The following is a 23,004-nucleotide window of genomic DNA, read 5'->3' on the forward strand; positions in this document are numbered from 1 at the left end:
ACAAGCTGACCTGCAGCAACAGTTATTATTCTAGGCTTTTGTACTATGAGCTCTTAATTCAGTGAAAACTCAAAATCACTGAAAGCCTTCTGAAAAAGTTCTATAGGATCAGGCCTCTCAAATGCCAACAATACAATACCGTATTATATGCCAGCTCATAATTATCAGAACTGATTTTTATATTGAATTTGTTATCTTTAAACAATTAATGGTTTGAGGACAGTGACCTGGCAGATGGCAAATTGCCCTAAGTGAGGTAAGGGAGGTTGGGGTGCACAAAGCCTGACTGGCAGCTGGAGCATGGATCTGGCTGGCCAGGTTCTGGTTTCAGGCAATGTACACTGCTGCCACATGTGACGCACTGTGCTGCTCTGCATTTTTTTTGTACTTCTTTAAAACCAGGAATTCCCAGTATCTTCTTTTGCCACTGCATTGCAAACGTGCAGTGTGGCAAACCAATTCACGAGCACTACGTGCATTTTTGCGGTGCCTCAAACCTTCGAGATGCTGCAAAGCGCACATTCCAGCTCATGGACATGGCTATCTGTGTTTGGCTTTTTTGTAGGACACATGGTATCTTCCTGATGCAGGCTGTTTGGAGTTAGTATATGTTCAAATATGCTGATATTATACCTAATAAGTATTGTATACTGAATCCTCAGAAGGCATTAAGGAATATAAAAAATCAACTTTGGTTTATTCTTACCTATTTATTCTCCTGCTCCTCATTATTGATGATGATGTTATTGTTTTAAATTGGACTGACACACCATTCATAAGCATCTTAACGAATCTATTAGTAATTTAGTGGCTTTAACTTTTTCTCTGTAGAGAGAAATAGAACTTGGTACCATCTTTATAATGATTAGCTTATGCTTTTGAGACCATTATTAATTAAAAATCCTTTTGTGGGTAATGTTGATGTTCACAGTTGTATTTCTCCCAAGTATAAATCACTGTGCATATCTAAAACATTGTAAAGCACATTGTTCTTTCAGTGGAAAAATTCGAGCTCAAAATTTTTAATCTGTGGTTGGGTTTTTTTTGGTGGGGAGAGGGCAAATAATCAGAATATCAAATACCTTGGTAGTCAGGGCACACACCTGAAGTGTGAGAAACAAGGAATCAATTCTCAGCTCTGGTTGATTCAGATAAGAGGCTTTTAATCTAGAACTTGCACATCCCAGGTCAATGTCACAATTAACAGGTTACTGGTTATTCAGTGGATGGTGGTTCTTTTTTTCCCACCCAACTCGTCTGATCTTTCACCGGAAAAAAAAAAGTCTTTTTTTTCGTCTTCCCGCCCCCACTCATCCTCCCTAGTTTAGAAGGTTTTTCTTTTCTGAAATATTAGTTTTGCTTAGTGGGGAAAAACATTTCCTATCTACTTAAGAGGGCAAACTGTGAGTTCAATTGGAAAAGCACAGAGGATCTAAAAATGTTCTTGAAAGGAAAATATAACTTCTACATCACTGCCTGTGGATAAAAGGTATACTATCAAGTATCCACCAAGGGTATACTGTATTTTTATGAATAGTTAACTTCCAATTAGTTTTAATCAGATCTCTTAGCTTACTAAATATCCTCAGTCCTAAATATTTAATTCTTCTCCATAGCATCCAAAAGATATCATTAAATCCTGATTCTGCTCTTCCTCTCACCCCAAGTTTGTCTAATGACTTTATCTTCTATTTTTATATACTGTATTTACTTGAATATAAGATGACCCCCCCCCCATAAGTAGAATCTATATATGGACAATGTATGAATGTGTTATAATTTCCAGGTATAGAATCTAAGTATTGGAGGTTTGCCTTGAATTTTTGTCCCCTTCCCACTGCTATAGCAGGAAAAAAAGGGACTGGGGGAGGAAGGTCAGGTGGCCCCATTGCCCTCTGCTCTCCCAACTTCTTTCCCCCATAACCCCTTTTCCCTACATCCTTATTGTCAAACCCTGTTCTCCCTGAGCACATAGAAATGAGGACCACATTTTAACAGCACTGACCTTCTAATAGCTCTAATACTTTGCATATACTACCCATAGTCTTGGTTCATCCAGAATTCATGCGTTCAACCTTTTTGAAACTGCTGCAAGATTTAGCATAGGTACTCCATAAAAACATTTTAAGCATCACTTTGGCACCTACTTTATATATAATACAAACTGTGCATGATATTAGTCCAAAGCCAAAAGGCTTATGATTTAGTATATAGGTCATTGGGCTTGGCACCAACAGAGTCAACAGGATTTCAAGCCATGTCACTTAGCACGGCTCTGTGTGTGTGTATAATCTGGATAACCACACCTCTTCCCCTCTGCTCCCCCCACAAAGGATCCGTGTGCCAATTAGTCCCATACTCATGACTGGAACTGGGTGTATTTGTCACAAGCCCTGGGATTCTCCAAAAATATGTATGCAGATGAGGCACAGGACAAACTGGTCCAGCTTCTCCTCATTAATCATATATAACTGGCTTTTGGCTGTGGGGGCTGCCTGTCCCTTTTTCAGGCTCTGGGGCCCAGGAGCATGGCTACATCCCCTTGTGGGGTCTGCTCCCTTTTGGGGTCTCTGGTGCGCCAGCTGGAGGAGCTCCAGGCCACAGTTCAGAGACTACGTGCCATCAGGGATGGTGAGCCGGAGACAGACTCCTACTGCCAGGCCTTTCTCCCCTGGGAGATGGAGGATAGACCACGGTCTCCCTCCAGGACAAGGGAGCCCTCGGGGACCTCCCTTTCTGTCCAGCCCAGGGGTTGGACCAAGGTGATCAAGGGCCCTAAGGCTTGCCGCACCAAGGCCTCTGCCCCGCTGGAGCTCAGCAACCGGTACACACGTCTTGTAAACCCAGCAGAGCCTGCTAAGTTGCCAGCTCCCGCAGACAACACAGGCTCAACTGTAGCTACCGCCCCCACTCTCCCCAAGACAAAACACAAAGTGTTTGTCGTGGGAGACTCCATCCTGAGGGGGACTGAGGGGGCAATCTGCCACCCCAGCCCCTTAGCCCGGGAAGTCTGATGTTCCCAGCGGCCCGCATCCGAGACATTGCAGAGAAGATCCCTAAGCTCCTCCAGCCCACAGACCACTACCCTATGCTACTTATTCGTGTGGGCGCCAATGACACGGCTCGGAGCGCTCCCAGCCAGACCATGAGGCGCTACAGGGATTTGGGAGTGGGGCTAAAGGGTCTGGGGGCACAGGTGGTGTTTTCTTTGATCCTCCCAGGCTCAGGATATGGGCTGAGGAGGGAGAGGAGGATCCAGGTAGTTAACCAAAGACTGTGGCGCTGGTGTCATCAGGAAGGCTTTGGCTTCCATGACCACAGCCTGCTCTTTGGTGTGAGAGACAGCGAGCTACTGGGAAGAGATGGCCTCCACCTCTCTCTGCTGGGGAGGAGGCTCTTCGCTCCACCGGGCTTTAAACTAAGCCTGCTGGGAGAAGTGACTACTGCCATTGCTGGACCACTGAGCAACTCTTACAAAGCCAGCAGGCCAAGGCACTTAAGGGAGCCCACCTCTGCCCCAGCCCTGGTACAATCTGTGGGCAAGATAAGAGCCCTCAAGGGGACACTTGCCTGCCTGTACACAAATGCCAGGAGCTTAACACAAATAATTATGACGTCATAGGGATAATGGAGACCTGGTGGGACTCCACCCATGACTGGACCACAGGTATAGATGGCTATACACTGTACAGGAGAGATCAAGTAGATAAAAGGGGCGGGGGTGTAGCTCTCTATGTTAAGGAAAGCTACACGTCCCTGCAACTGATATTGGCGACCAGGGTGGACAACTGGAGACCCTCTGGGTTAAAATCCGTGGGGAACACAGCACAGGGGACACAATGGTGGGAGTCTACTACAGACCTCCCACCCTAAGTCAACAGCTTGACCAGGAGTTCTCCCGGGAACTGGCTGAGGCCGCATGCTCCAGGGCCATGGTTGTCATGGGTGACTTCAGCTACCCAGACATTTCGTGGGAGGATCGCTCAGCAAAATCCAAGCGGTCGCAAAGGTTCCTATCGTGCATGGATGACCTCTACCTCTCGTTGGCCCGTAGACTTCTTGAGTAAGATAAAGTGCTGCTTGACCTGGTACTGGCAACTGGAGATGACCTAATCGGCGACCTGTTCGATGGGAAGCTGGGTGACAGCGACCATGAGCTGATCACCTTCACCATCCGCCGTAAAGCTGGCAAGTCAGTCAGCAACACTGAAGTCCTTAACTTCAGGAAAGCTGACTTTGACAATCTCAGGAGGCTTGTCAATGAGGCCCTCAGGGACCACAACCCCGGGGGGGGGGAGTTCAGGAAGAGTGGTTGCTCCTCAAAGGAGTGATCCTCAGTGCACAAGCTAATTCTATTCCATCTCGGAGGAAAGGCAGCAAGAGGGCACAGCAGCCCCCCTGGCTCTACAGGGATCTAGCAGACCTCCTGAGGCTAAAAAGAAAGGCCTACAAAGAATGGAGGATGGGATTCACCTCCAAGGAGGACTATTCTGCACTGGTCCGGTCCTGCAGGGAGCAAACCAGGAAAACCAAGGCTGCAACTGAACTCCAACTAGTTTTGAGTATCAAGGACAATAAAGTCCTTTTTCAGATATGTGGGGAGCTGGAGGAAAAGCAAGGGCAACACAGGACCCCTGCTAAACCAGATGGGACATCTGACAACTGATGCCCAGGAAAAAGCCAACCTATTAAATGGGTACTTTGCATTGGTCCTTCATCAGTCCCATGGGACGCCCATGCCCACTATGGTGGTCCTGGAGGTCCTGGTGAGGGACATCCCCTGCCTTCCATCAATGCTGACCTCGTGAAGGAACACCTTGAAAGGCTGGATACCTTCAAGTCAGCTGGCCCTGACAATCTACACCCCAGGGTACTCAAAGAGCTGGTGAGCATCATAGCCCAGCCCCTGGCACAGATCTTTGAGAACTCCTGGCTCTCTGGTGGAGTGCCCAAAGACTGGAAGAAGGCCAGTGTGTTGCCTATCTTCAAGAAAGGGAGGAAAGTGGATCTGGCAAACTACAGACCCATCAGCCTGACCTCTGTCCTGGGGAAGGTCTTAGAAAAGTTTATTAAAGAGTCCATCCTTAATGGACTGGCCAATGCCGACATCCTGAGGGGTAGCCAGCATGGGTTTGTTGCAGGTGGGTCTTGCTTGACCAATTTCATTCCTTTTACGACCAGGTGACCTATCAGCTGGCCAAGGGAGAAGAGATTGATGTCATATATCTTGACTTCAAAAAAGCCTTCTAGTATCCCACGATCACCTCTTGGCGAAACTGGGCAACTGTGGCCTTGGGTCCACCATAATCCACTGGCTGGGAAACTGGCTCCGTGGTTGGACCCAGAGGGTGGTAATAGACGGAAGTCAATCGTCATGGTGCCCTGTGACCAGTGGGGTCCCCCAAGGCTCTGTCCTTGGACCCATATTATTCAACATCATTAATGGTGTGGACATTGGAGTCAGAAGCGGACTGGCTAAGTTTGCCGATGACACCAAACTCTGGGGCAAAGCATCCACACCTGAAGACAGGAGGGTGATCCAGGCTGACCTGGACAGGCTCAGGAAATGGGCGGACAAGAACCTGATGGTGTTTAACACTGAAGGTGTTTAACACTGAAAAATGCAAGGTTCTCCACCTTGGGAGGAAAAACCTGCAGCAAGATAAACATCCAAATTTCTCTTGAAGGCATTCGAAGTAGATGCTTGAACCAGCTCCTCTGGCAGGCTATTCCAGACCTTAGGGGCTCAGGCAATAAATAAGTTCTTCCTTATGTCCAGCCGGAAACGGTCTTGGAGGAATTTATGACTGTTGAACCTTGTCATCCCTAGGGGTGCTCTGGTGAACAAACGTTCCCCCAGATCCTGGTGAGCTTCCCTTATAACAGGGGTGGGCAAAATGTGGCCCGAGAGCCGGATGTGGCCCGCCAGGCCATTTTATCCAGCCTGTGGGGCCCCTAAAAAGATTTAGAAAATTAATATTTATCTGTCCTGGGCTGCCTGTCATGTGGCCCTCCTTAGCTTGCCAAAACTCAGTAAGCTGCCCTCTGCTCAAAATAATCACCCTCCCCACCTTATAAACTTACAGGCAGCCATCAGATCACCCCTGAGACTGCGCTTTTCCAAGCTAAAGAGCCCCAGTGCTCTCAGCCTCTCGTCATAAGGTCTGTTTTCCTGACCTCTGATCATGCGCATGACTCTCCTCTGGACTCTCTCAAGCTTCTCCACATCCTTCTTGAATCGTGGAGCCCAAAACTGGACGCAGTACTCCAGCTGCAGCCACACCAGGGCCAAGTACAATGGGATAATGACATCCTGGGATTTGTTTGAGAAGCATCTGTGGATGCAAGCCAGCGTTTTGCTCGCTTTATTAGCAGCACCATCACATTGATGGCTCATGTTCATCTTAAGGTCAATCATGACCACCAAGTCCCTTTCGTCCATAGTGCTAGCCAGTGTAGTACTGCTGAGCCTCTAAGCATACTGCGGGTTTTTCCTCCCAAGGTGGAGAACCTTGCATTTTTCAGTGTTGAACACCATCAGGTTCTCGTCTACTCATTTCCTGAGCCTGTCAAGGTCAGCCTCAATCGCCCTCCTGTCCTCAGGTGTGGATGCTTTACCCCAAAGTTTGGGGTTGTTGGTGAACTTCGCCAGTCCGCTTCTGACTCCAATGTCCACATCATCAATGAAGATGTTGAACAAAATAGGTCCAAGGACAGAGCCTTGAGGGATCCCACTGGTCACAGCGCACCATGACGATTGACTTCCGTCAACCACCACCCTCTGGGTCTGACCACGGAGCCAGTTCCCCAGCCAGTGAATCGTGGTGGACCCGAGGCTGCAGTTGCCCTGTTTTGCCAAGAGGTGATCACGGGATACCAGATCAAAGGCTTTGTTAAAGTCAAGATATACGACCTCAATCTTCTCTCCCTTGTCCAGGTGATAGGTCACCCGGTCGTAAAAGGAAATAAGATTGGTTAAGCAAGACCTACCCGCAAGAAACCCATGCTGGCTACCCCTCAGGATGTTGGCATTGGCCAGTCCATTAAGGATGGACTCTTTTTAATAAACTTTTCTAAGACTTTCCCAGGATAGAGGTCAAGCTGATGGGCCTGTAGTTTGCCGGATCCACTTTTCTCCCTTTCTTGAAGATAGGCAACACACTGGCCTTCTTTCAATCTTCGGGCACTTCACCAGAGAGCCAGGAGTTCTCAAAGATCCATGCCAGGGGCTGAGCTATGATGCTTGCTAGCTCCTTGAGTACCCTGGGGTGTAGATTGTCAGGGCCAGCTGACTTGAAGGTGTCCAGCCTCACAAGGTGTTCCTTCACGAGGTCAGCATTGATGGAGGGTAAGGAATCTTCCTCACCCGGACCTCCCTGTCCAGTAGTGGGCATGGGTGTCCCATGGGACTGGTGAAAGACCGACGCAAAGTACCCATTTAATAGGCTGGCTTTTTCCTGGGTGTTGGTTGTCAGCTGTCTCATCTGGTTTAGCACAAGTCCAGTGTTGCCCTTGCTTTTCCTCCAGCTCCCCACATATCTGAAAAAGGACTTTTTATTGTCCTTGACAGCCAGTTGGAGTTCAGTTGCAGCCTTGGCTTTCCTGGTTTGCTCCCTGCAGGTCCAGACCAGTGCAGAATATTCCTCCTTGGAGGTAGATCCTGTCTTCCATCCTTTGTAGGTCTGTCTTTTTAGACACAGGAGGTCCTCTAGTTCCCTGCTGAGCCAAGGGGGGCTGCTGTGCCCTTTTGCTGCCTTTCCTCCAAGACAAAATAGACTTAGCTTATGTATCCAGGATTGCTCCCTTGAGGAACAACCACACTTCCTGAACTCCCCTCCCCTTTGGGTCGTGGTCCCTTAGGGCCTCACTGACAAGCCTCTTGAGCTTGTCAAAGTCTGCTTTCCTGAAGTAGAGGACTTCTGTATTGGTGACTGACTTGCCAGCTTTACAGAGGATGGTGAAGGTGAGCAACTCACGGTCGATGTCACCCAGCTTCCCTTCCATTGTTAGGTCGCTGATTAGGTCGTCCCTGGTTGTCAGTACCAGGTCAAGCAGCACTTTACCTCTCATTGGCCTGTAGGTTTCTTGCATCTGATAGAGCTCATCTACTCATTTCAGAAAGCTTTGCAACCATTCGGATTTGGCCGACTGCTCTTCCCACAAGATGTCTGGGAAGTTGAAGTCTCCCATGACAACCATGCACCGGGAACCTGCGTCCTCAGCCAATTCCTTGGCAAGCTCCTGGTCAAGCTCTTGATTCTGGGTGGGAGGTCTGTAGTAGATTCCCACTATTATGTCCCCTGTGCTATGCTCCCCACAGATTTTAACCCAGAGGGTTTCCAGTCATCTACCCTGGATGCCAATGTCAGCTTGCAGGGATGCGTAGCTGTCCTAGGCATAGACAGCTACACCCCCGCCCCTTTTGCACTTGATCTCTCCTGTACAAGGTATAGACATCTATACCTGCGGCCCAGTCATGCGGAGTCCCACCACATCTCCGTTATCCCTATGACGTCGTAATTATTTGTGTTTAAGCAGGAGGACAAGTTCCTCCTGCTTATTCCCCAAGCTCCTGGCATTTGTGTACAGGCATGCAAGTATCCCCTTGGGGGCTCTTGCCTTGCCTACAGATTGTTCCAGGGCTGGGGCAGGGGTGGGTTCCCTTAAGTGCCTTGGCCTGCTGGCTTTGCAAGGGTTGCTCAGTGGCCCAGCAGTGGCAGTAGTCCCTCCATTCCCTGGCGGGCTTAGTTTTAAAGCCCAGTCAGAGCAGGTCAGCCAGTCTGGCTAAGAAGAGCCTCTTCCCCAGCAGAGAGGTTGAGGCCATCCCTTCTGAGGAGCTCACTACGTCTCTCACCAAAGAGTGGACTGTGATCATGGAAGCCGAAGCCTTCCCAATGACACCAGTGCTGCAGTCTTTGGTTCACTACCTCGATCCTCCACTCCCTCCTCAGCCTGTAGCCCGAAACCGGGAGGATCAAGGAAAATGCACCTGAGCCCCCAAACACTTTAGCCCCACTCTCAAATCTCTGTAGCACTTCATGACCTGCTTGGGAGAGCTCTGAGCCATGTCATTTGTGCCCACATGGATAAGGAGCATAGTGGTCAGTGGGCCGGAGAAGCTCGGGGATCCTCTCCGTGATGTCTTGGATACAGGCTCCCGGGAAGCAGCAGACTTCCTGGGCTAAGGGGTCAGGGTGGCAGATTGCCATCTCAGTCCCCCTCAGGATGGAGTCTTCCACAACAAACACTTTGTGTTTTGTCTTAGTAGCTACCGCCCCCGCTCTCCCTGCTGAGCCTGCCTCCAGGATCAGGCAGCTTGGCAGGCTCTGCTGGGGCTGCAAGAGGTTCATGCCTATTGCAAAGCTCCAGCGGGTTGGGGATCTTGATGCGGTGGGCCTTGGGGCCCTTGACCACCTTGGTCCATTCCCTTGGCTGGACAGAATGGGAGGTCCCGGAGTCCTCCCTTGTCCTGGAAGAAGACCTTGGTCTACCCCCCCGGCTCCCAGGGAAGAAAGGCCTGGCTGTAGAAGTCTGTCTCCTGCTCACCATCCCTAATGGCACATAGTTTCTGAACTGCGGCCTGGAGCTCCTCCAGCTAGCATGCCAGAGACCCCAAAAGGGAGCAGACCTCACAAGGGGAGGTGGCCACACTCACAGACCCCAGAGCCTGAAAAAGTGACAGCCCCCCCGCCCCCAGCTGAGAGCCAGGGGCTCTGTCTGCATGGAGCCCAGAACCAGGGGTTCTGTCTGGATTAGCAGAGGGGTCCCATCTCTCGCAGTACCTGATGGCCAGGAGGTGAAAGCCACGTTTTAAACGTGCTCTGGTTTTAGCTCCCAGTCATTAGACACAAGCAACAGGGCCCCTCCATCATTTGGCGGCAGAGGAGCACACAGAGGAAACTACAAGATTAAAGAAGCCACCACAGTACACACTTCCAGCATGAATTCTGGAGATCTCTAGCCATGTATTATAGTTATGCTTAGAGTTGGCTGCATTTAATTGGCTTCCTTGTTGGTTTCCATTATTGAGCACATGCTGCTTTTGCCAGCAGTTTAATGATAAACAATGTGTGTTAATGAAGAGAGTGGACCCAATGATCTTGCAAGGTCCCTTCCAGCCCTAATGTCTATGAAATCTATGAAGTTTCCCTGTATGTGAATATAAGATATGGGGCTTCCCCCGCCCATGGTGATCGAGGATGGGGGAGCAGAAGGAGATCCTTGTCTTGTGTTAGAGTAATTATGGCGCATGTATTTTAGGCATTTGTATTCTTTGGACCTGCTTATGATTAAATAATCTTCAGCTAATTGTTTCTAAAGCTTTTTGAGTGGAAATGTAATTTATTTAAATCTGGAAAGCCTCTTCTATATCTCTTTTTTTTTCCCTCTATTTCTATACACGTTGGGTCATTTGCATCAGTTTCCCACAATGCAGTCATGAAATATATTTCCCTAATTTTGCAGAAAGAGTCTAGATAGTTCTAGAGAGAGAAATAAAAAATATCCACTTCTGTTTGAATTAATCATCCTTTAAACCCAACTGTCTTGAAGTTCAAAATAAGCTTTTGCTTGGGCTGAAGAGAGAAATTGAAGAAAGACACTTTTTTTTTGTTAGCACCAGCTTTTTTTCCCCAAACCTGATATTGATTCATCTTCAGGTCTGGTTCCAAAAAGATTTCTCCCTTATTCCCATAGATTTTTTTCTTTCTTCTCCCTTGCTACAAACACTTTCCACCACCCCCTTTTTCCTTTACTTTGAACCTAGTGATCCCCCCAAAAACCAGAAGATCCTAGGAAAAAAGAGGTATTAAAAGTATGTAGAGAGAATGTTTTTACTTTCCAGGCTCTCAAATTTGGACTTCCATCTCCTAAACCTACATGGGAGAGGAGACTTACTGTGGGGACATGACTGACATGCAATATCAGCTGCAGTTCACTTTCATGGAAGACTTCTTGACAGCCCTGAGGACAACTTGGTTAGAAGAGTTGCCTCCTGACCATCTTTATTGTGGAAAGCATGGTTCTGGATCCCAGCTAAGTGTCTGGTGAAACTTCCAAACCTTGCTACCAGTGTTGTGAAATGCTTCATGAAACCTCTGAGAAAAGTCATCCAGTGATAGATTTGTTTGTGGTGGTTTGCTTTCACTTGTGCCTTTTGGCTAAAAGGAAAGTTTATTCTTCAAATGAAATCTAAGTAGTTCTGGGAATCCTTGCTCCTTTCTGAACTCTTTAAATAGTCCTTGCCAATCAGAAATAGTCTAATTTCACTACACCAAAGTGAAGGGTTTCACCTTACCCCATCTGGTATGAAAGAGAGAGAAACATTTTGTTCTTGGGACTGATCGGTGGGAGGGGTGGGGAGGGAGATGTGTGCAAACTGGTTGTTCTGCTCTGAGCCACATTTTGTGGTAGGGAAAAGAACTATTTCCCATTCATAGCATCTGGTGAAGTAAGCTGTTGCCTATGAAAGCTTGTGCCTCTCTAAACTGCCCTACTTTCTGCCTGACTTGGACTAAAACAGTTAACCATCTCTCCCTTTCCAACTTCATGAAGTATTTGGCAATATTTATTATCTCTGCACAAGTTCAGTGTATGACAACTGTAATTACTTCTTTCCCACGATGGATGGACCAGAAGTCCTTAACAGGGGTTTTTCCAGACTTTTGCTTTGCCAACCATTAGAATCTTCAGCAACCTGTATCCAGCATTTTTGTTGCTGGGGAAAAGCTCCAGCATTAATTTAACTACTGTTAATTCAGGTTTTTTTTGTTTGGCCCTTCCTCTGTCCTTGGGTGGTTCACCAGGCTGATCAAAATAACAGTTTCCTGTTTTTAGGAGGAGGATATCTACATGTGTGTGATGTGATGCACCTACACAGAGTGTTTCTGGTACAGCTGGTATTTTGGTATAGGACACTGATACTTTTTGGTATCAGTTGGGAAATACCAACCACTGGAGACAAAGCCTGACAGCTCCTGAACCAGGAACCTGAATTACTTGCATGTTAGAATGCCGTATGGTAGAAGTGAAGTCTTTGACTTTGGTAACTGCCATCCATAAGTGCCCTCTCGAAAGGACCTATACCTAAATGATTTGTCATGCAGATGCATGACGAATAGATCCAAGGAGGTGATACTTCCCCTCTATGGAGCGCTGGTCAGACCGCAGTTGGAATACTGAGTGCAGTTTTGGGCGCCACACTTCAAGAGGGATGTGGATAACCTGGAGAGGGTCCAGAGAAGGGCCACGTGTATGGTTAAGGGCTTGCAGACCAAGCCCTATGAGGAGAGACTGGGGCACCTGGACCTCTTCAGCCTCCGCAAGAGAAGGTTGAGAGGTGACCTTGTGGCTTCCTATAAGTTCATCACAGGGGCACAGAAGGGAATTGGTGAGGTTTTATTCACCAAGGTGCCCCCGGGGGTTACAAGAAATAATGGCCACAAGCTAGCAGAGAGCAGATTTAGACTGGACATAAGGAAGAACTTCTTCACAGTTCAAGTGGCCAAGGTCTGGAACGGGCTCCCAAGGGAGGTGGTGCTCTCCCCTACCCTGGGGGTCTTCAAGAGGAGGTTAGATGAGCATCTAGCTGGGGTCATCTAGACCCAGCACTCTTTTTTGCCTATGCAGGGGGTCGGACTTGATGATCTATTGAGGTCCCTTCCGACCCTAGCATCTGTGAATTGGTGTTTTAGTTATTTATTTTCATTTCCCTCTTCCTGGCAGGGAAAGGCTGGAAGGGCTAATATTGTCAGGGACAGAATGTCATTCTAGGAGACTATTTGAGATACTTAGAGGGGGAAAAAGTTCTCCTATGCACTACTGGGGATCAGCCTAGCAACAGAATAGTCTGATCTGAAGTTCTTGTGCAGAACTAAACCAGACTCCACCCAAGATAGGTGTGTTATTACCATTGAATGCTGCCAAGTTTAAAAAAAAAAAAAAAAAGTAACCCAACATCCACATTTTTCCATGATTTAAAATTAAATGCCACTAATAACTATAGATAGATATAGTGGTGTTTCATTTTGATCACAGAAAAATGTGATTGTTGGGTTACTTGTTTAAATCTGAAAATTGGGGATATTTTTTTTATCAGAGAAAACCAGGATCCCTGGTCATCATAACTGCCAGGAAACTATTGCTGCTCGCTTTCATCCCCCCCCCCCCCCCAGTTTTATGCCTTTCTCCTGCTTTCTAATTTCCAACAAACAATCATATTGATAGACTGTTAATGGATACAAATGAAACCACACGGTTTATTATCTATAAATTGGCCTTTTGCCAAGCTATCAAATTTTCAGTTTCCCTCTCTAAAAACACTCCTTGTTAAGGCAGGATCTTCTGTATATTACTCAGCTTTAAAACCCTGGAGTCACCTCTGGGAAAAGGAAGATACTTTCTCCTAGTTGCCTAGTTTCCTTAAGGCGTGTGTTTCAGGCTCTAGAAACCTTCAGTCATAGTTAGCCTAGTTGTATCCTAATAGCACAGGATTTAGTCTGTGACCATCCACTGAGCGAGTAAATAATTGAGCCCTTCAAAGAATAACATGCACATTTATTTTCCATGTTTATCTATCAATAGCCACATGCTGCTCAGACACTATTACTGCCTAGCCAGTGCAGAGCACTGATCTTGTTTTCTGTTGTAACTGCTGCTCCAGCTGGCTAGATCAGTAGCTGCACTCCTCCCTCTCATTCTGTACCTTTTATGTTCAGCCAACTTTGTTGCCTGTATCTTTTGCTTGCTTTCTTGTTGTACCCTCTCATGTTGTATTTTGTTCCCTCTGCCTTTTCCCTTGCATTTGAGTGTCTCCCTGCCCCTACCAGGTGACTGTTGTTCCTATCTGCCAAAGACTCAAGGGAAGCTGCAGTGCCAAGTAACAGGGATGTGGGATTTCCTGCTTCTTCTGCCATCTTTTATGTCCCAGCCTTACCCCCTTCAAGAGGAGCTGGTAAGACGAGAAGGAAAATGTTCTTGCTCTTTGTGGCCTGACCCCAGGCCTCCTTGCAGCAGAGCAGTTCTTCATTCTCACATGCCTTTTAGCTTCTTTCATTCCTTGGCGTCTCGGAACAGCAGAGACTTTCTGTGCCTGAAGAAGGGTGATTGCACCCCAAAAGCTTGCAAAAAAACTTTTTTTCCAATTACTCAATGGGTCTAATAAGATAGCACATCTACGCAAATAACCTTGCCTGCCTATGTCCTTAGACCAACACAGCTACAACCAAAAACCCAGCAAAATTCTCAGCCCCTGCAATTTAGTGGACAGCTTGGAGGTGTTCTACCTGTATGCGGCCCAAGTAGGCTTATTTTGTTCCCCTCCCCCACTCTGTGATTTTTGAGCTCTTTAAACTCCGAAAGTCTTCAGGTCTCTGGAGTCTCTGATATAATTAGTGTTGCGTAGTTGCTGCAATATCCATAATAGCGGCATTTTACAGACCTCGGAAACCAGACATGAGCTGTGCAGTATATATACCAAATTCTTCATACCATCATTTTTAAGGTCTTCTTTACCTCATGAGGTTCTTTTTATACTAGTGAGTTGTAGGGACTGTTTTTGGACCTTGGGTGGCTGTTTTTTGGATTTGAATTGCATAGAAAATCAGACCTGAAAGGAACCTCGGGAGGTCATCTAGCCCAACCCTCTGCTCAAAGCAGGATGATCCTTCTGAACTAGGGATGTGAACAGTTAATTGTTCAACTAATAAGCCCAGTGATAGCTAGCTATAGCTTACTGGTTATCCTTTAGCATAGGGCAGGGTGTAGTCTGGCAGGGAAGCGGGGAGAAACACTGCGCAGTGCTCCATCAGGAACCAGAAGTCGGCAGGGCAGGCGAGAGAGAGGGAGGAACAAGGAGGGGGGAAGAGAGGACTAGTATCTATACCTAGGCTCCATGGACCCTAGTACAGCCACTTGAAGCCTCCCCCCTGCCTGCAACGAGCAGCTTGGGCTCCAGACAGGCCCCTGCTGCCCACCACAGAGCCCAGGCAGCTCGCAGGAGGCACCAGGGTCTGTAGAGCCTGGCTATTAGCAGGAATCCTGTTTTTTGTTTTTAAATCCCCTATTTTTGAATTAAAGTAATCCCAAATCCACATTTTCCCATGATTTAAGATGAAACACTACTATATATCTGTATCTCTATCAATATTTATATCTATCTCTTAGTGGTCTTTCATTTTGATCACAGAAAAATGTGGATTTTGGGTTACATTTTTAAATCCGAAAATTAGGGATTCTTTTTATCAGAGAAAACCAGGATCCCGGGCTATTGGGTATTAGTGCACGCTCCCCCTCCTACTCTGCTGTCCACCAGGAAAGCAACTCGGCTCCTTCTTTGGAGAGTCAGAGGCCACCTGCATCCCTGCCCCGATCTGACTTCAGAGAGCTGCAGGCTGGAGCCCAGCACCCCAGCACCTGTCCCCATCCCTGCGCCTGGCTGGATGCAGTGCCGTCTGTTACTGCAGCTACCACTGCTGGTGGTGCCCATGCATGCCCCCAGTCAGACCCACAGTGGCTACAGGGCCTGGAAGGCGCAAGGTGGAGGTAAAGGGGCGTAGGTTGGCTCCCCTGGGCCTGCAGCTCAGCCCCACTTCACACCCTGCCTACCTGCCCAGCTCATTATGAGGTGCAGCCCTGGGCAGCCAGTGCTTTGGGGAGCCACTGAATCCCTGTCACACCTTAAGAGAAGATCTTTGCTGGTGCTGGGCCAAGCAGAGGCACCCTGCAAGCCAAGCCAGAGTAGCCCCAAGTGGGTCAGGCCAGAGGTTGCCATACCAATGAATTGTTTAATCATTGTAATTACAACAGGGTAAATGGATATGTCTGTTGCTGTTGTTTTTAAAATCAGTATTTACATCCCTAGTCTAAACCATGCTAGATTAGAGTTTTGTCTAATCTGCCCTTAAACATCTAAGGATGGAGATCCACAGCCTGTCTAGGTAGTCTGTTCCTACGCTTGACCACTCTCATAATTAGAAAGTTCTTCCAAATCTTCAACCTGTATTTCTCTTGTTGCAATTTAAGACAATTGCTACTCTGTCCTGTCCCATGCAGCCCCAGTAAATGTTCTGTCACCGTCCTCTATAACTACCTTTTAAGGCATTTAAGGACCTTTATTAAATATTTCTTCTTATTCTTGAGACTAAATAATCACAGTTCTTTCACTATTTTCTCATAAATCGTGATTTGCAGGCCTCTGAAATGTTTGTTGCCTTCCACTCGTCTCTTATTAACTTGTTTGCATCTTTCTGGAAGTGTGGTGTCCAAAACTAACACAGTACTTTGGATAATAGAACAAAAGAAATGCTTCTCTTGATCACCTCCTAAATCAAAACTTTGATCTTACTGTAGTGCAGTGTAATGCAGGTAAAATACAAAGAGTATGCCATTTAGGTAGAACATAACTCTTTGTTTGTGAATATGTACATCATTTTAAAATTCAACGTGTGGAGTTGAGGACATAATTTATGCTACGATCCTGCTTTGACTGTTGATGTGTGAGAAGGAAATAGCCTAAGCTATAATGATGCTCAAAGTATAACCCATAGACCCAGCCTGGCCCAAAGAGCTGTCATCTGGCCCAGAAATTTTAGCCGGGTCAATGGCCATAGTTCCAGAAGCCCTATGCTAGTTAACGCTGCCACTGCTCCCTACCACTAAATTTTTGGACCCATTGGGAGTCCCACAGGCCAGATGACATGGCCCCATGTTCTGGATTGAGCCAAAATGTGGTCCTGGTCCATAACTGGACCCAGGACATGGTCCCAGTTCATGGACCTGGCTCCACATGCTAGATTCAATCTAGCCCACCCATCTAGGCCTCACACTCATATAGTTGAGCACAGTGGCCTAAGCCAGAGGTTCCCAACCAGTGGGCCATGACGGGTTGGCTGCTGGGTCGTGGCACAACCCCCCGCTCAGACCCCCATCTGTCCTGTCTGCCCGAGTGAGCAGCTTCTGGGGTCACAGCTGAGTTTCTGGGGTTAAAGCTGGGCGGTGGGGGAGCCCTGGGAGAGAGGCAGATGGCTCCCCACATCCTTTCCCACTCCTGCCAGGCTGTGGTATAAAAAGGTTGGGAACCACTAAACTTAGCCTATTTCCTGCAGGGTTGGTAGTTGGAAAAGAATGTTTTTTTCCACTTTAAAACAAATATGATCCGGTGGTTCTGAGAGATGACAAGTATGGGACTCCAAAGTGTTGCTAGTTTTAAATTGTCAGTTTTCAGAGTAGAAATTGCCCTTTGATTTAAGTATGACCAGCAACATACTTGTTCAATTTGGCATCAAGGGGATGTGTCATTTCTTTATTACTTGATAGAAATGCTTACAATTGGAGTGGTATTTCATTGCAGAGGTAAGAAAGAGCTGGCTGCAAACTTCTAGCTGCCAGGTTCAAATTGAAGTATTGTTTGTGAATAAAACAGTCTGAACTGAGAACCTATGGGATAGTGACTATTATGTTTGGGAGATGTAGGTATGAATGTGTTAGCCTTCAGGGCTTTTGACCTTCTATGCTCACTGGAGTTAAAGGATAAATCTGAGCCACCATAATGATGTTTTTCTGTATTTTATATTATAACATATTTTTAAACATATTAAAATAAATTTATAATGCTACAGCAAGCAGCATTATAAGAAGCTTGCTCTAAAATTCACATGTTTGTGTATCTTCAGGTCTCTGATGAACCCATTATACCCTCAACCTTGAAACCAATTATCTTGGAAGCATCTGAGCTATCTTGAGATATGGCAAGCTAATTTAGCTTTTCAAATGTCAGATTCTCCTTTTAGTTAGTTAGTTCAGACCCCAACTTTCTGGTGAACTCTATCCAATGTAAATTTTTTTTCTTACAGCTCCTTTTAACCAATATGTCAAATGACACATTAGAAAACATTTATATACAGGTCTAATTGCTTAAACAACACCAAGGTTTTCTTGGCCTGGAGTAATTGGCGATCATATTACAATTTAAATATTTTAAGCCTAAAAATGAATGATTGTGTCTTTAAAAAAAACCTAACAAAATTTTCCAAGTATGCAAGTCTTGCAAAAGGATGCTTTTAATGCTTCGTTATGGCCATAACTATTTCTAGGCAGTATGTAAGACTTTCTTCTAAAAACAAAATTCCCAGGCACATCCATTACGATAATTAACATATTAGTAATGCTGTGTGGTCTTGAATGACACATTTCAGTTTTTGCTTTTTTACCTGAGGACACTTTTTTATAGAAGTTGCACTTGAGAATACAATGCTTCTTCTTGGTAAGCAAATCTGAGGCTGTCACTAATGCTATTTGCATTAAATAAACATATTACACAGTTCTTCCATTAAAAAAATTGCTAGGTATGCATATAAATGTAAAACATGTTTAATTTTTATGTCAAAGTGTCTGTTACAACAAGCTCTAGAAAATTTTGCTTGCTTTGCATACACATTTTTCACTTCTCTAAAGCTGATTACACATGGCTTTTAAGCTAATCAGGCCTCAGATCTCCCTTCTCTTTTTTTTCCTCTCTCTCTCTCTCTCTCTCTTTTTGTTCATTCCCTTCTTAATATCTTATGTGGCAAATCTGACAGTGCTTAACAAGTTAAGACTTGTCTGGTATAATACCTTTTTAAACAGTGACCTATACCTGATTCTTCAGAGGAAGGCAAAATAAAGCACATCACAGTCTACCTGCCTTAGGAACTGGGGGGAAAGGTTTCCCTGACTTCTGCGGTATTGATTTAACTTGCTCTGGTTGTGTTTAATACTCGATTTTGATCTTGAAATGATGAAGAAAGCATGCTAAAATGTGTTAGCATATTGTATTTGAATGGTATAGTAAATCAGAAATCTAATCAGTTTTAAAAAAGTGGAAAAAGAGTTTCAGGTCCTTGGACTGAGTGTCCTGGAAATGTGAAGGTTTCACAGTGCTTTTTTTCTTTTCTTTACTTTTCTTCCCCCTCACTTGTCCCTCTTGCTTACTGCTATATGAAACTCCCATTCCAGTATGGGAAATGATTAAATAGATTATCTACCAGATAAGCAAATGAAGAGAAGATTCACAAAACTTTCCCTTATGCTAATTCAGGGTCTATTTGGCACAACAGCCTATTAAAAATAGGCACTGATTCTGATTTCTAGGTTGACTATTCCCCATTAACGCAAAAGAAGGGGTGTTGGTCCATAATCTCAAGGTAATGCATAATTCAGAATGGAGAATTTACTCCATTTGTTCTATTGTGCTGAAACTTGTTAGGTGGGCAAAGCATTGCTTCCCAGCTCTTGTACAGCCTCCCATTCAAATGGAAGATTAAGCTAACCCAAGCACCCAACTCCTTCAGGGATGTTGATTGTCTCAGCTCCTGTTTGGCCTCAGTTGCAGTTGTGCACATACAGCACCTACAGAAAAAAGATTGCCTAACACTCAGGGCTCAGCCCTCTGCTGAAAAAGCATATTTTGCTCAGTAGCAATCCCTCTGGCTGTTTCAGAAATATTTATTCACAGGCTGTAGGTTCAGCTACATTCAGACCTCATTGGCCTGAGGGTGGTGAAGGGAAGGTCTCAAGGTTGGGGGCTGAAGAGCAAAAAATTTGGGTTGGGGGTAGTCTTTGTGGCTGTGGAGAGCACCCCAGAAGAGAACCACTTTGATACTGTTTTGGGGCTTTTTAATGCGACTCAGTGCAAATCTGTACTGTCCATAGCATGAGAAAACCCAGTAAGCCAAGAAAACAACTTGTTTCTCTCTAGGAGGATGACTTCCCATTGATGTCAAAGTGGGTGGAGGACCACCCCTCCCTCCTGCCTTAATACCAGAACTTAATTTTTTTTTTCTTTCTGTAAATTGAAAGTTGCAGATAGAATAGAAAATTCCCTGGTGCCTACCTGTCAGTGTCAAGTTAGAATTAGTTAGGGCATATAGCTGAAACCTTCACTTGCCCTCTGGGGAAGGTCAGGCTTGAAAAACAGTTGGATGGGGGGAAGGGGTGAGGGAGGGGGAAAGAGTTTTTGTATTTCCTGTTAACTTTGTAGTTGAGCATATTTTTTCAAGCTAGGAGTCATGCAAACGTGTTACGTGCAATTTTTCCAAACTGCAAGCAGCAATCTAATGTATTGGATTTCAGAAAGTAATTAGATTGTTAGAACAGTAAAACCTAGAAAACAAGTAGCTCTGAAATAAGTTAAAGCACAGCCCATGTGAAGGCCAAAGAAAAGCTGTATATCTAAGATGAATATAATTGAAATGGTCCAAATAAGTATTTAAAACCACCTCTAAGGACTGTTACAATTTCTGAATTTCATATTGGCTTTTTATTTTTGACAAGGTGACATTGTATAGGAAATGTATTGTAAAACACTGCTGTACTGTAGGAAAATGATTGAATGTAAATATTTCAAGATGTGGACCACTGTTCAAATGTTATCATAAATCTTTGCCATTGTTTTAGGGGATAATTCTTCATGCATATTTGAGTTGAATTGATAGATCCAGCCCCTTGAAGGGTAATCTTCTACTTGTTATTGCCTCACTATTACTGATAGTTTAATTTTGAAGTCGTACGTGGCTTTTCATGTATTCACCTCCACGTATGTTGTTTTCCATAACTAGCAGATAACTACAATGCTGAAAAGGAATCTGCTTTTAATTTTCAAATTAACAGTGTTTGCTCAGTAATTTCCTAATCTAATCCCAGAAACAAACAAAAGAATTTAATGTGGTTTTTTTTTTCTCTCCATTTCTTGCAGATTTGGTCGGTTTACAGTAGCTGCACTTCAGTCCAGAGTAGAGCAGTGTGAACGTGAAATGAATCGTTTGAAAAAAGCACTAGAAAGGAGTGATAAATATATAGAAGAACTGGAGTGTCATCTTTCACAACTAAAAGGGCCAAGTGAGACTAACCAAAGTGAGAATATTGTTAGTGAGGGAGTACTTTCCACAGATGATAAAGGAAGTGAAAGCAGTGAGGATGATGCTGCCTCATTAAAAAGCCAAGTAGAAAGCCTAGAGGAAAAGACTCTGACTACCAGTCAAAATCAGGACCAGCCTGAGCATCTGAAAGATTGTGGAGCATGCTCAACCTCTGCTAGTCAAGACAGTTTGGATGGGTCAAACACTCAGTGTCCCACAAATAAAGAACTATTTTCAGGTTGTCAGGAAGTTCTCTTGGCTATAGCTACTACAAATACAGATGCTGACTTAGAGCAACAGTGGGAGAAAATTGAGGATCGTGAAGCTTATAAAGATGAAGAACTATATGAGCTTCCAGCACCTTGTACACCTTCTTTGTCTCTTAGTTGTCTCCATTTGAACACCCCTGACGTTAAAGAAAGTCCTGTTATAAAACAAGAGGACACAAGAAAGCCACCTGCCTTCCTAAGGAAATTGGAATTTGAGGATTTGTGTGATGCTCCAGAGGACTGCAACAAAGCTTCTCCAGAGGACAGTGTAAGCAGCTGTAACAATGAAAATAAGCTAACCTGTTTTACTTCAACAAAACCAGTGTTTTGGGATAGCTGCCCAACAAACTACACTGAGAACTTAGATTTTGATGCCTCCCAGCAAAATATAATCACTAATCATTCAGGAAAGCTACCAGTAAAGTCCATTGAGAAGACAAGTGTGTGCTTATCTAAAAGGTTACATACTATATCCTCTTCTGAAATGAACCGCACACGAACATCCAGTGAGGCATCCATGGATGCTGCCTATCTTGATAAAATCTCTGAGTTGGACTCTATGATGTCTGAATCTGACAACAGCAGGAGTCCTTGCTACAATTTTAAATCCTCTGACCTTGATAATCCTTCAGAGTCGACGGAGAGTTCTGAACTTATGAATGAAACGGATATGAAGCTGGAAGAAAGGAATGAACAAAAGAGTTCAAAATGCCTGGAGTCAAATGACCAGCCAGCAGACAGAAATGACTGGAAATCGGCTATGTTTTCTGTCCTTTCTCCATCTGGACTACACCTGAATGAGCGCTTCCGACTGTTTTCAAGCCAAAATTCTGAAACTGCTGAAATGAAATCTCAGAATTGTTTGTTTCAAAGAGAATTTTCCCCAAGTATTCTGTTCAGTAATTCACAAAGGTTATTTGAAGAACAGAAGTTTGGTTCCTCTTTTTTTAAGGTGTCTCCTGATGTGCATAATCCACTTCAGTCTCCTTGGGCAGCTTCCTTCATTCCTGAAAAGAAAAATAAGAGTGTTAATCAGTCAACCAAAAGGAAAATTCAGAGCAGTCTTTCTAGTGCTAGTCCTTCAAAAACTACTAAAAACTGATGCTTGTAAGTTTTGAAGTTCTTATTCTTGGTGCCAAATTAAGAACAGTTCCCAGTGAACTTGATCTTCTTGCGAGTTCCATTGTGACCCTTTTGACCAAGTGAAAGTGAATATTCCTTCTTCAAATCTATTACCCACTGTTTAATTTTAGAGAAGAACCCTTCAGTTTTCTTCTTTGATTAAGCATCTTTGTTCTGTACTCCTTGGATTTCTTGTTTAATTGCCAGGTTACATAATTTTTGTGTTGGTGAACAGCAGCTCTATCCTCCATGAGTGACGGATTTTAAATTTAAGCCATCCTGTTAAGAGGAACGAACTTGTTTAAAATATTGCATTTCCTGTGCTAAAAGAAAACATTCTTTTATGCATGTAAACCTGTTACTGGTTATAGTATGGTTTCATTCATTTGCTATTAAACATTGGAAATTCTTGTCCTAAAACTTTTGACTTCCATAAATAACTGTTCCTGCTTAGATCTGCCTGCATAGCAGTATAGCAGTTTTCTGTGCTGGACCTGGAAGGTGGGTGGGTGGGTGGGTGGGTGTGTGTGTACGTGTGTGTGTGTGTGTGTGGGTGGGTGGGTGGGTGTGTGTGTGTGTGGAGGGGGGGCAGCAGGGGGGGGGGGTAGGAACCTCCCCTTCTCCCCGTCCCTGTTCCTCTCTAGCATTTCCTTGGGACTGAAAAACTTTGCAAGTTAGGAACAAATTTTTAATTTAGTTTCCAAGAAGCATTGTTATTCAAA

General features: G+C 45.1%; 1 protein-coding gene across 1 annotated transcript in view; it reads left to right on the forward strand.

Annotated features, from left to right (window-relative positions):
• OBI1 (ORC ubiquitin ligase 1) overlaps positions 1 to 22,702 on the forward strand; it is a 37,656-nt gene extending 14,954 nt beyond the window's left edge. The window contains exon 6 of the mRNA XM_006277161.4: positions 20,729 to 22,702. Coding sequence (XP_006277223.1) covers positions 20,729 to 22,262 — 1,534 coding nt within the window. The 3' untranslated portion in view covers positions 22,263 to 22,702. The remainder of the gene's footprint in view (positions 1 to 20,728) is intronic.
• Positions 22,703 to 23,004: the final 302 nt, after the last annotated feature.

This window comes from Alligator mississippiensis, chromosome 1 (assembly GCF_030867095.1).
Source record: "Alligator mississippiensis isolate rAllMis1 chromosome 1, rAllMis1, whole genome shotgun sequence".
Classification (NCBI taxonomy): domain Eukaryota; kingdom Metazoa; phylum Chordata; order Crocodylia; family Alligatoridae; genus Alligator; species Alligator mississippiensis.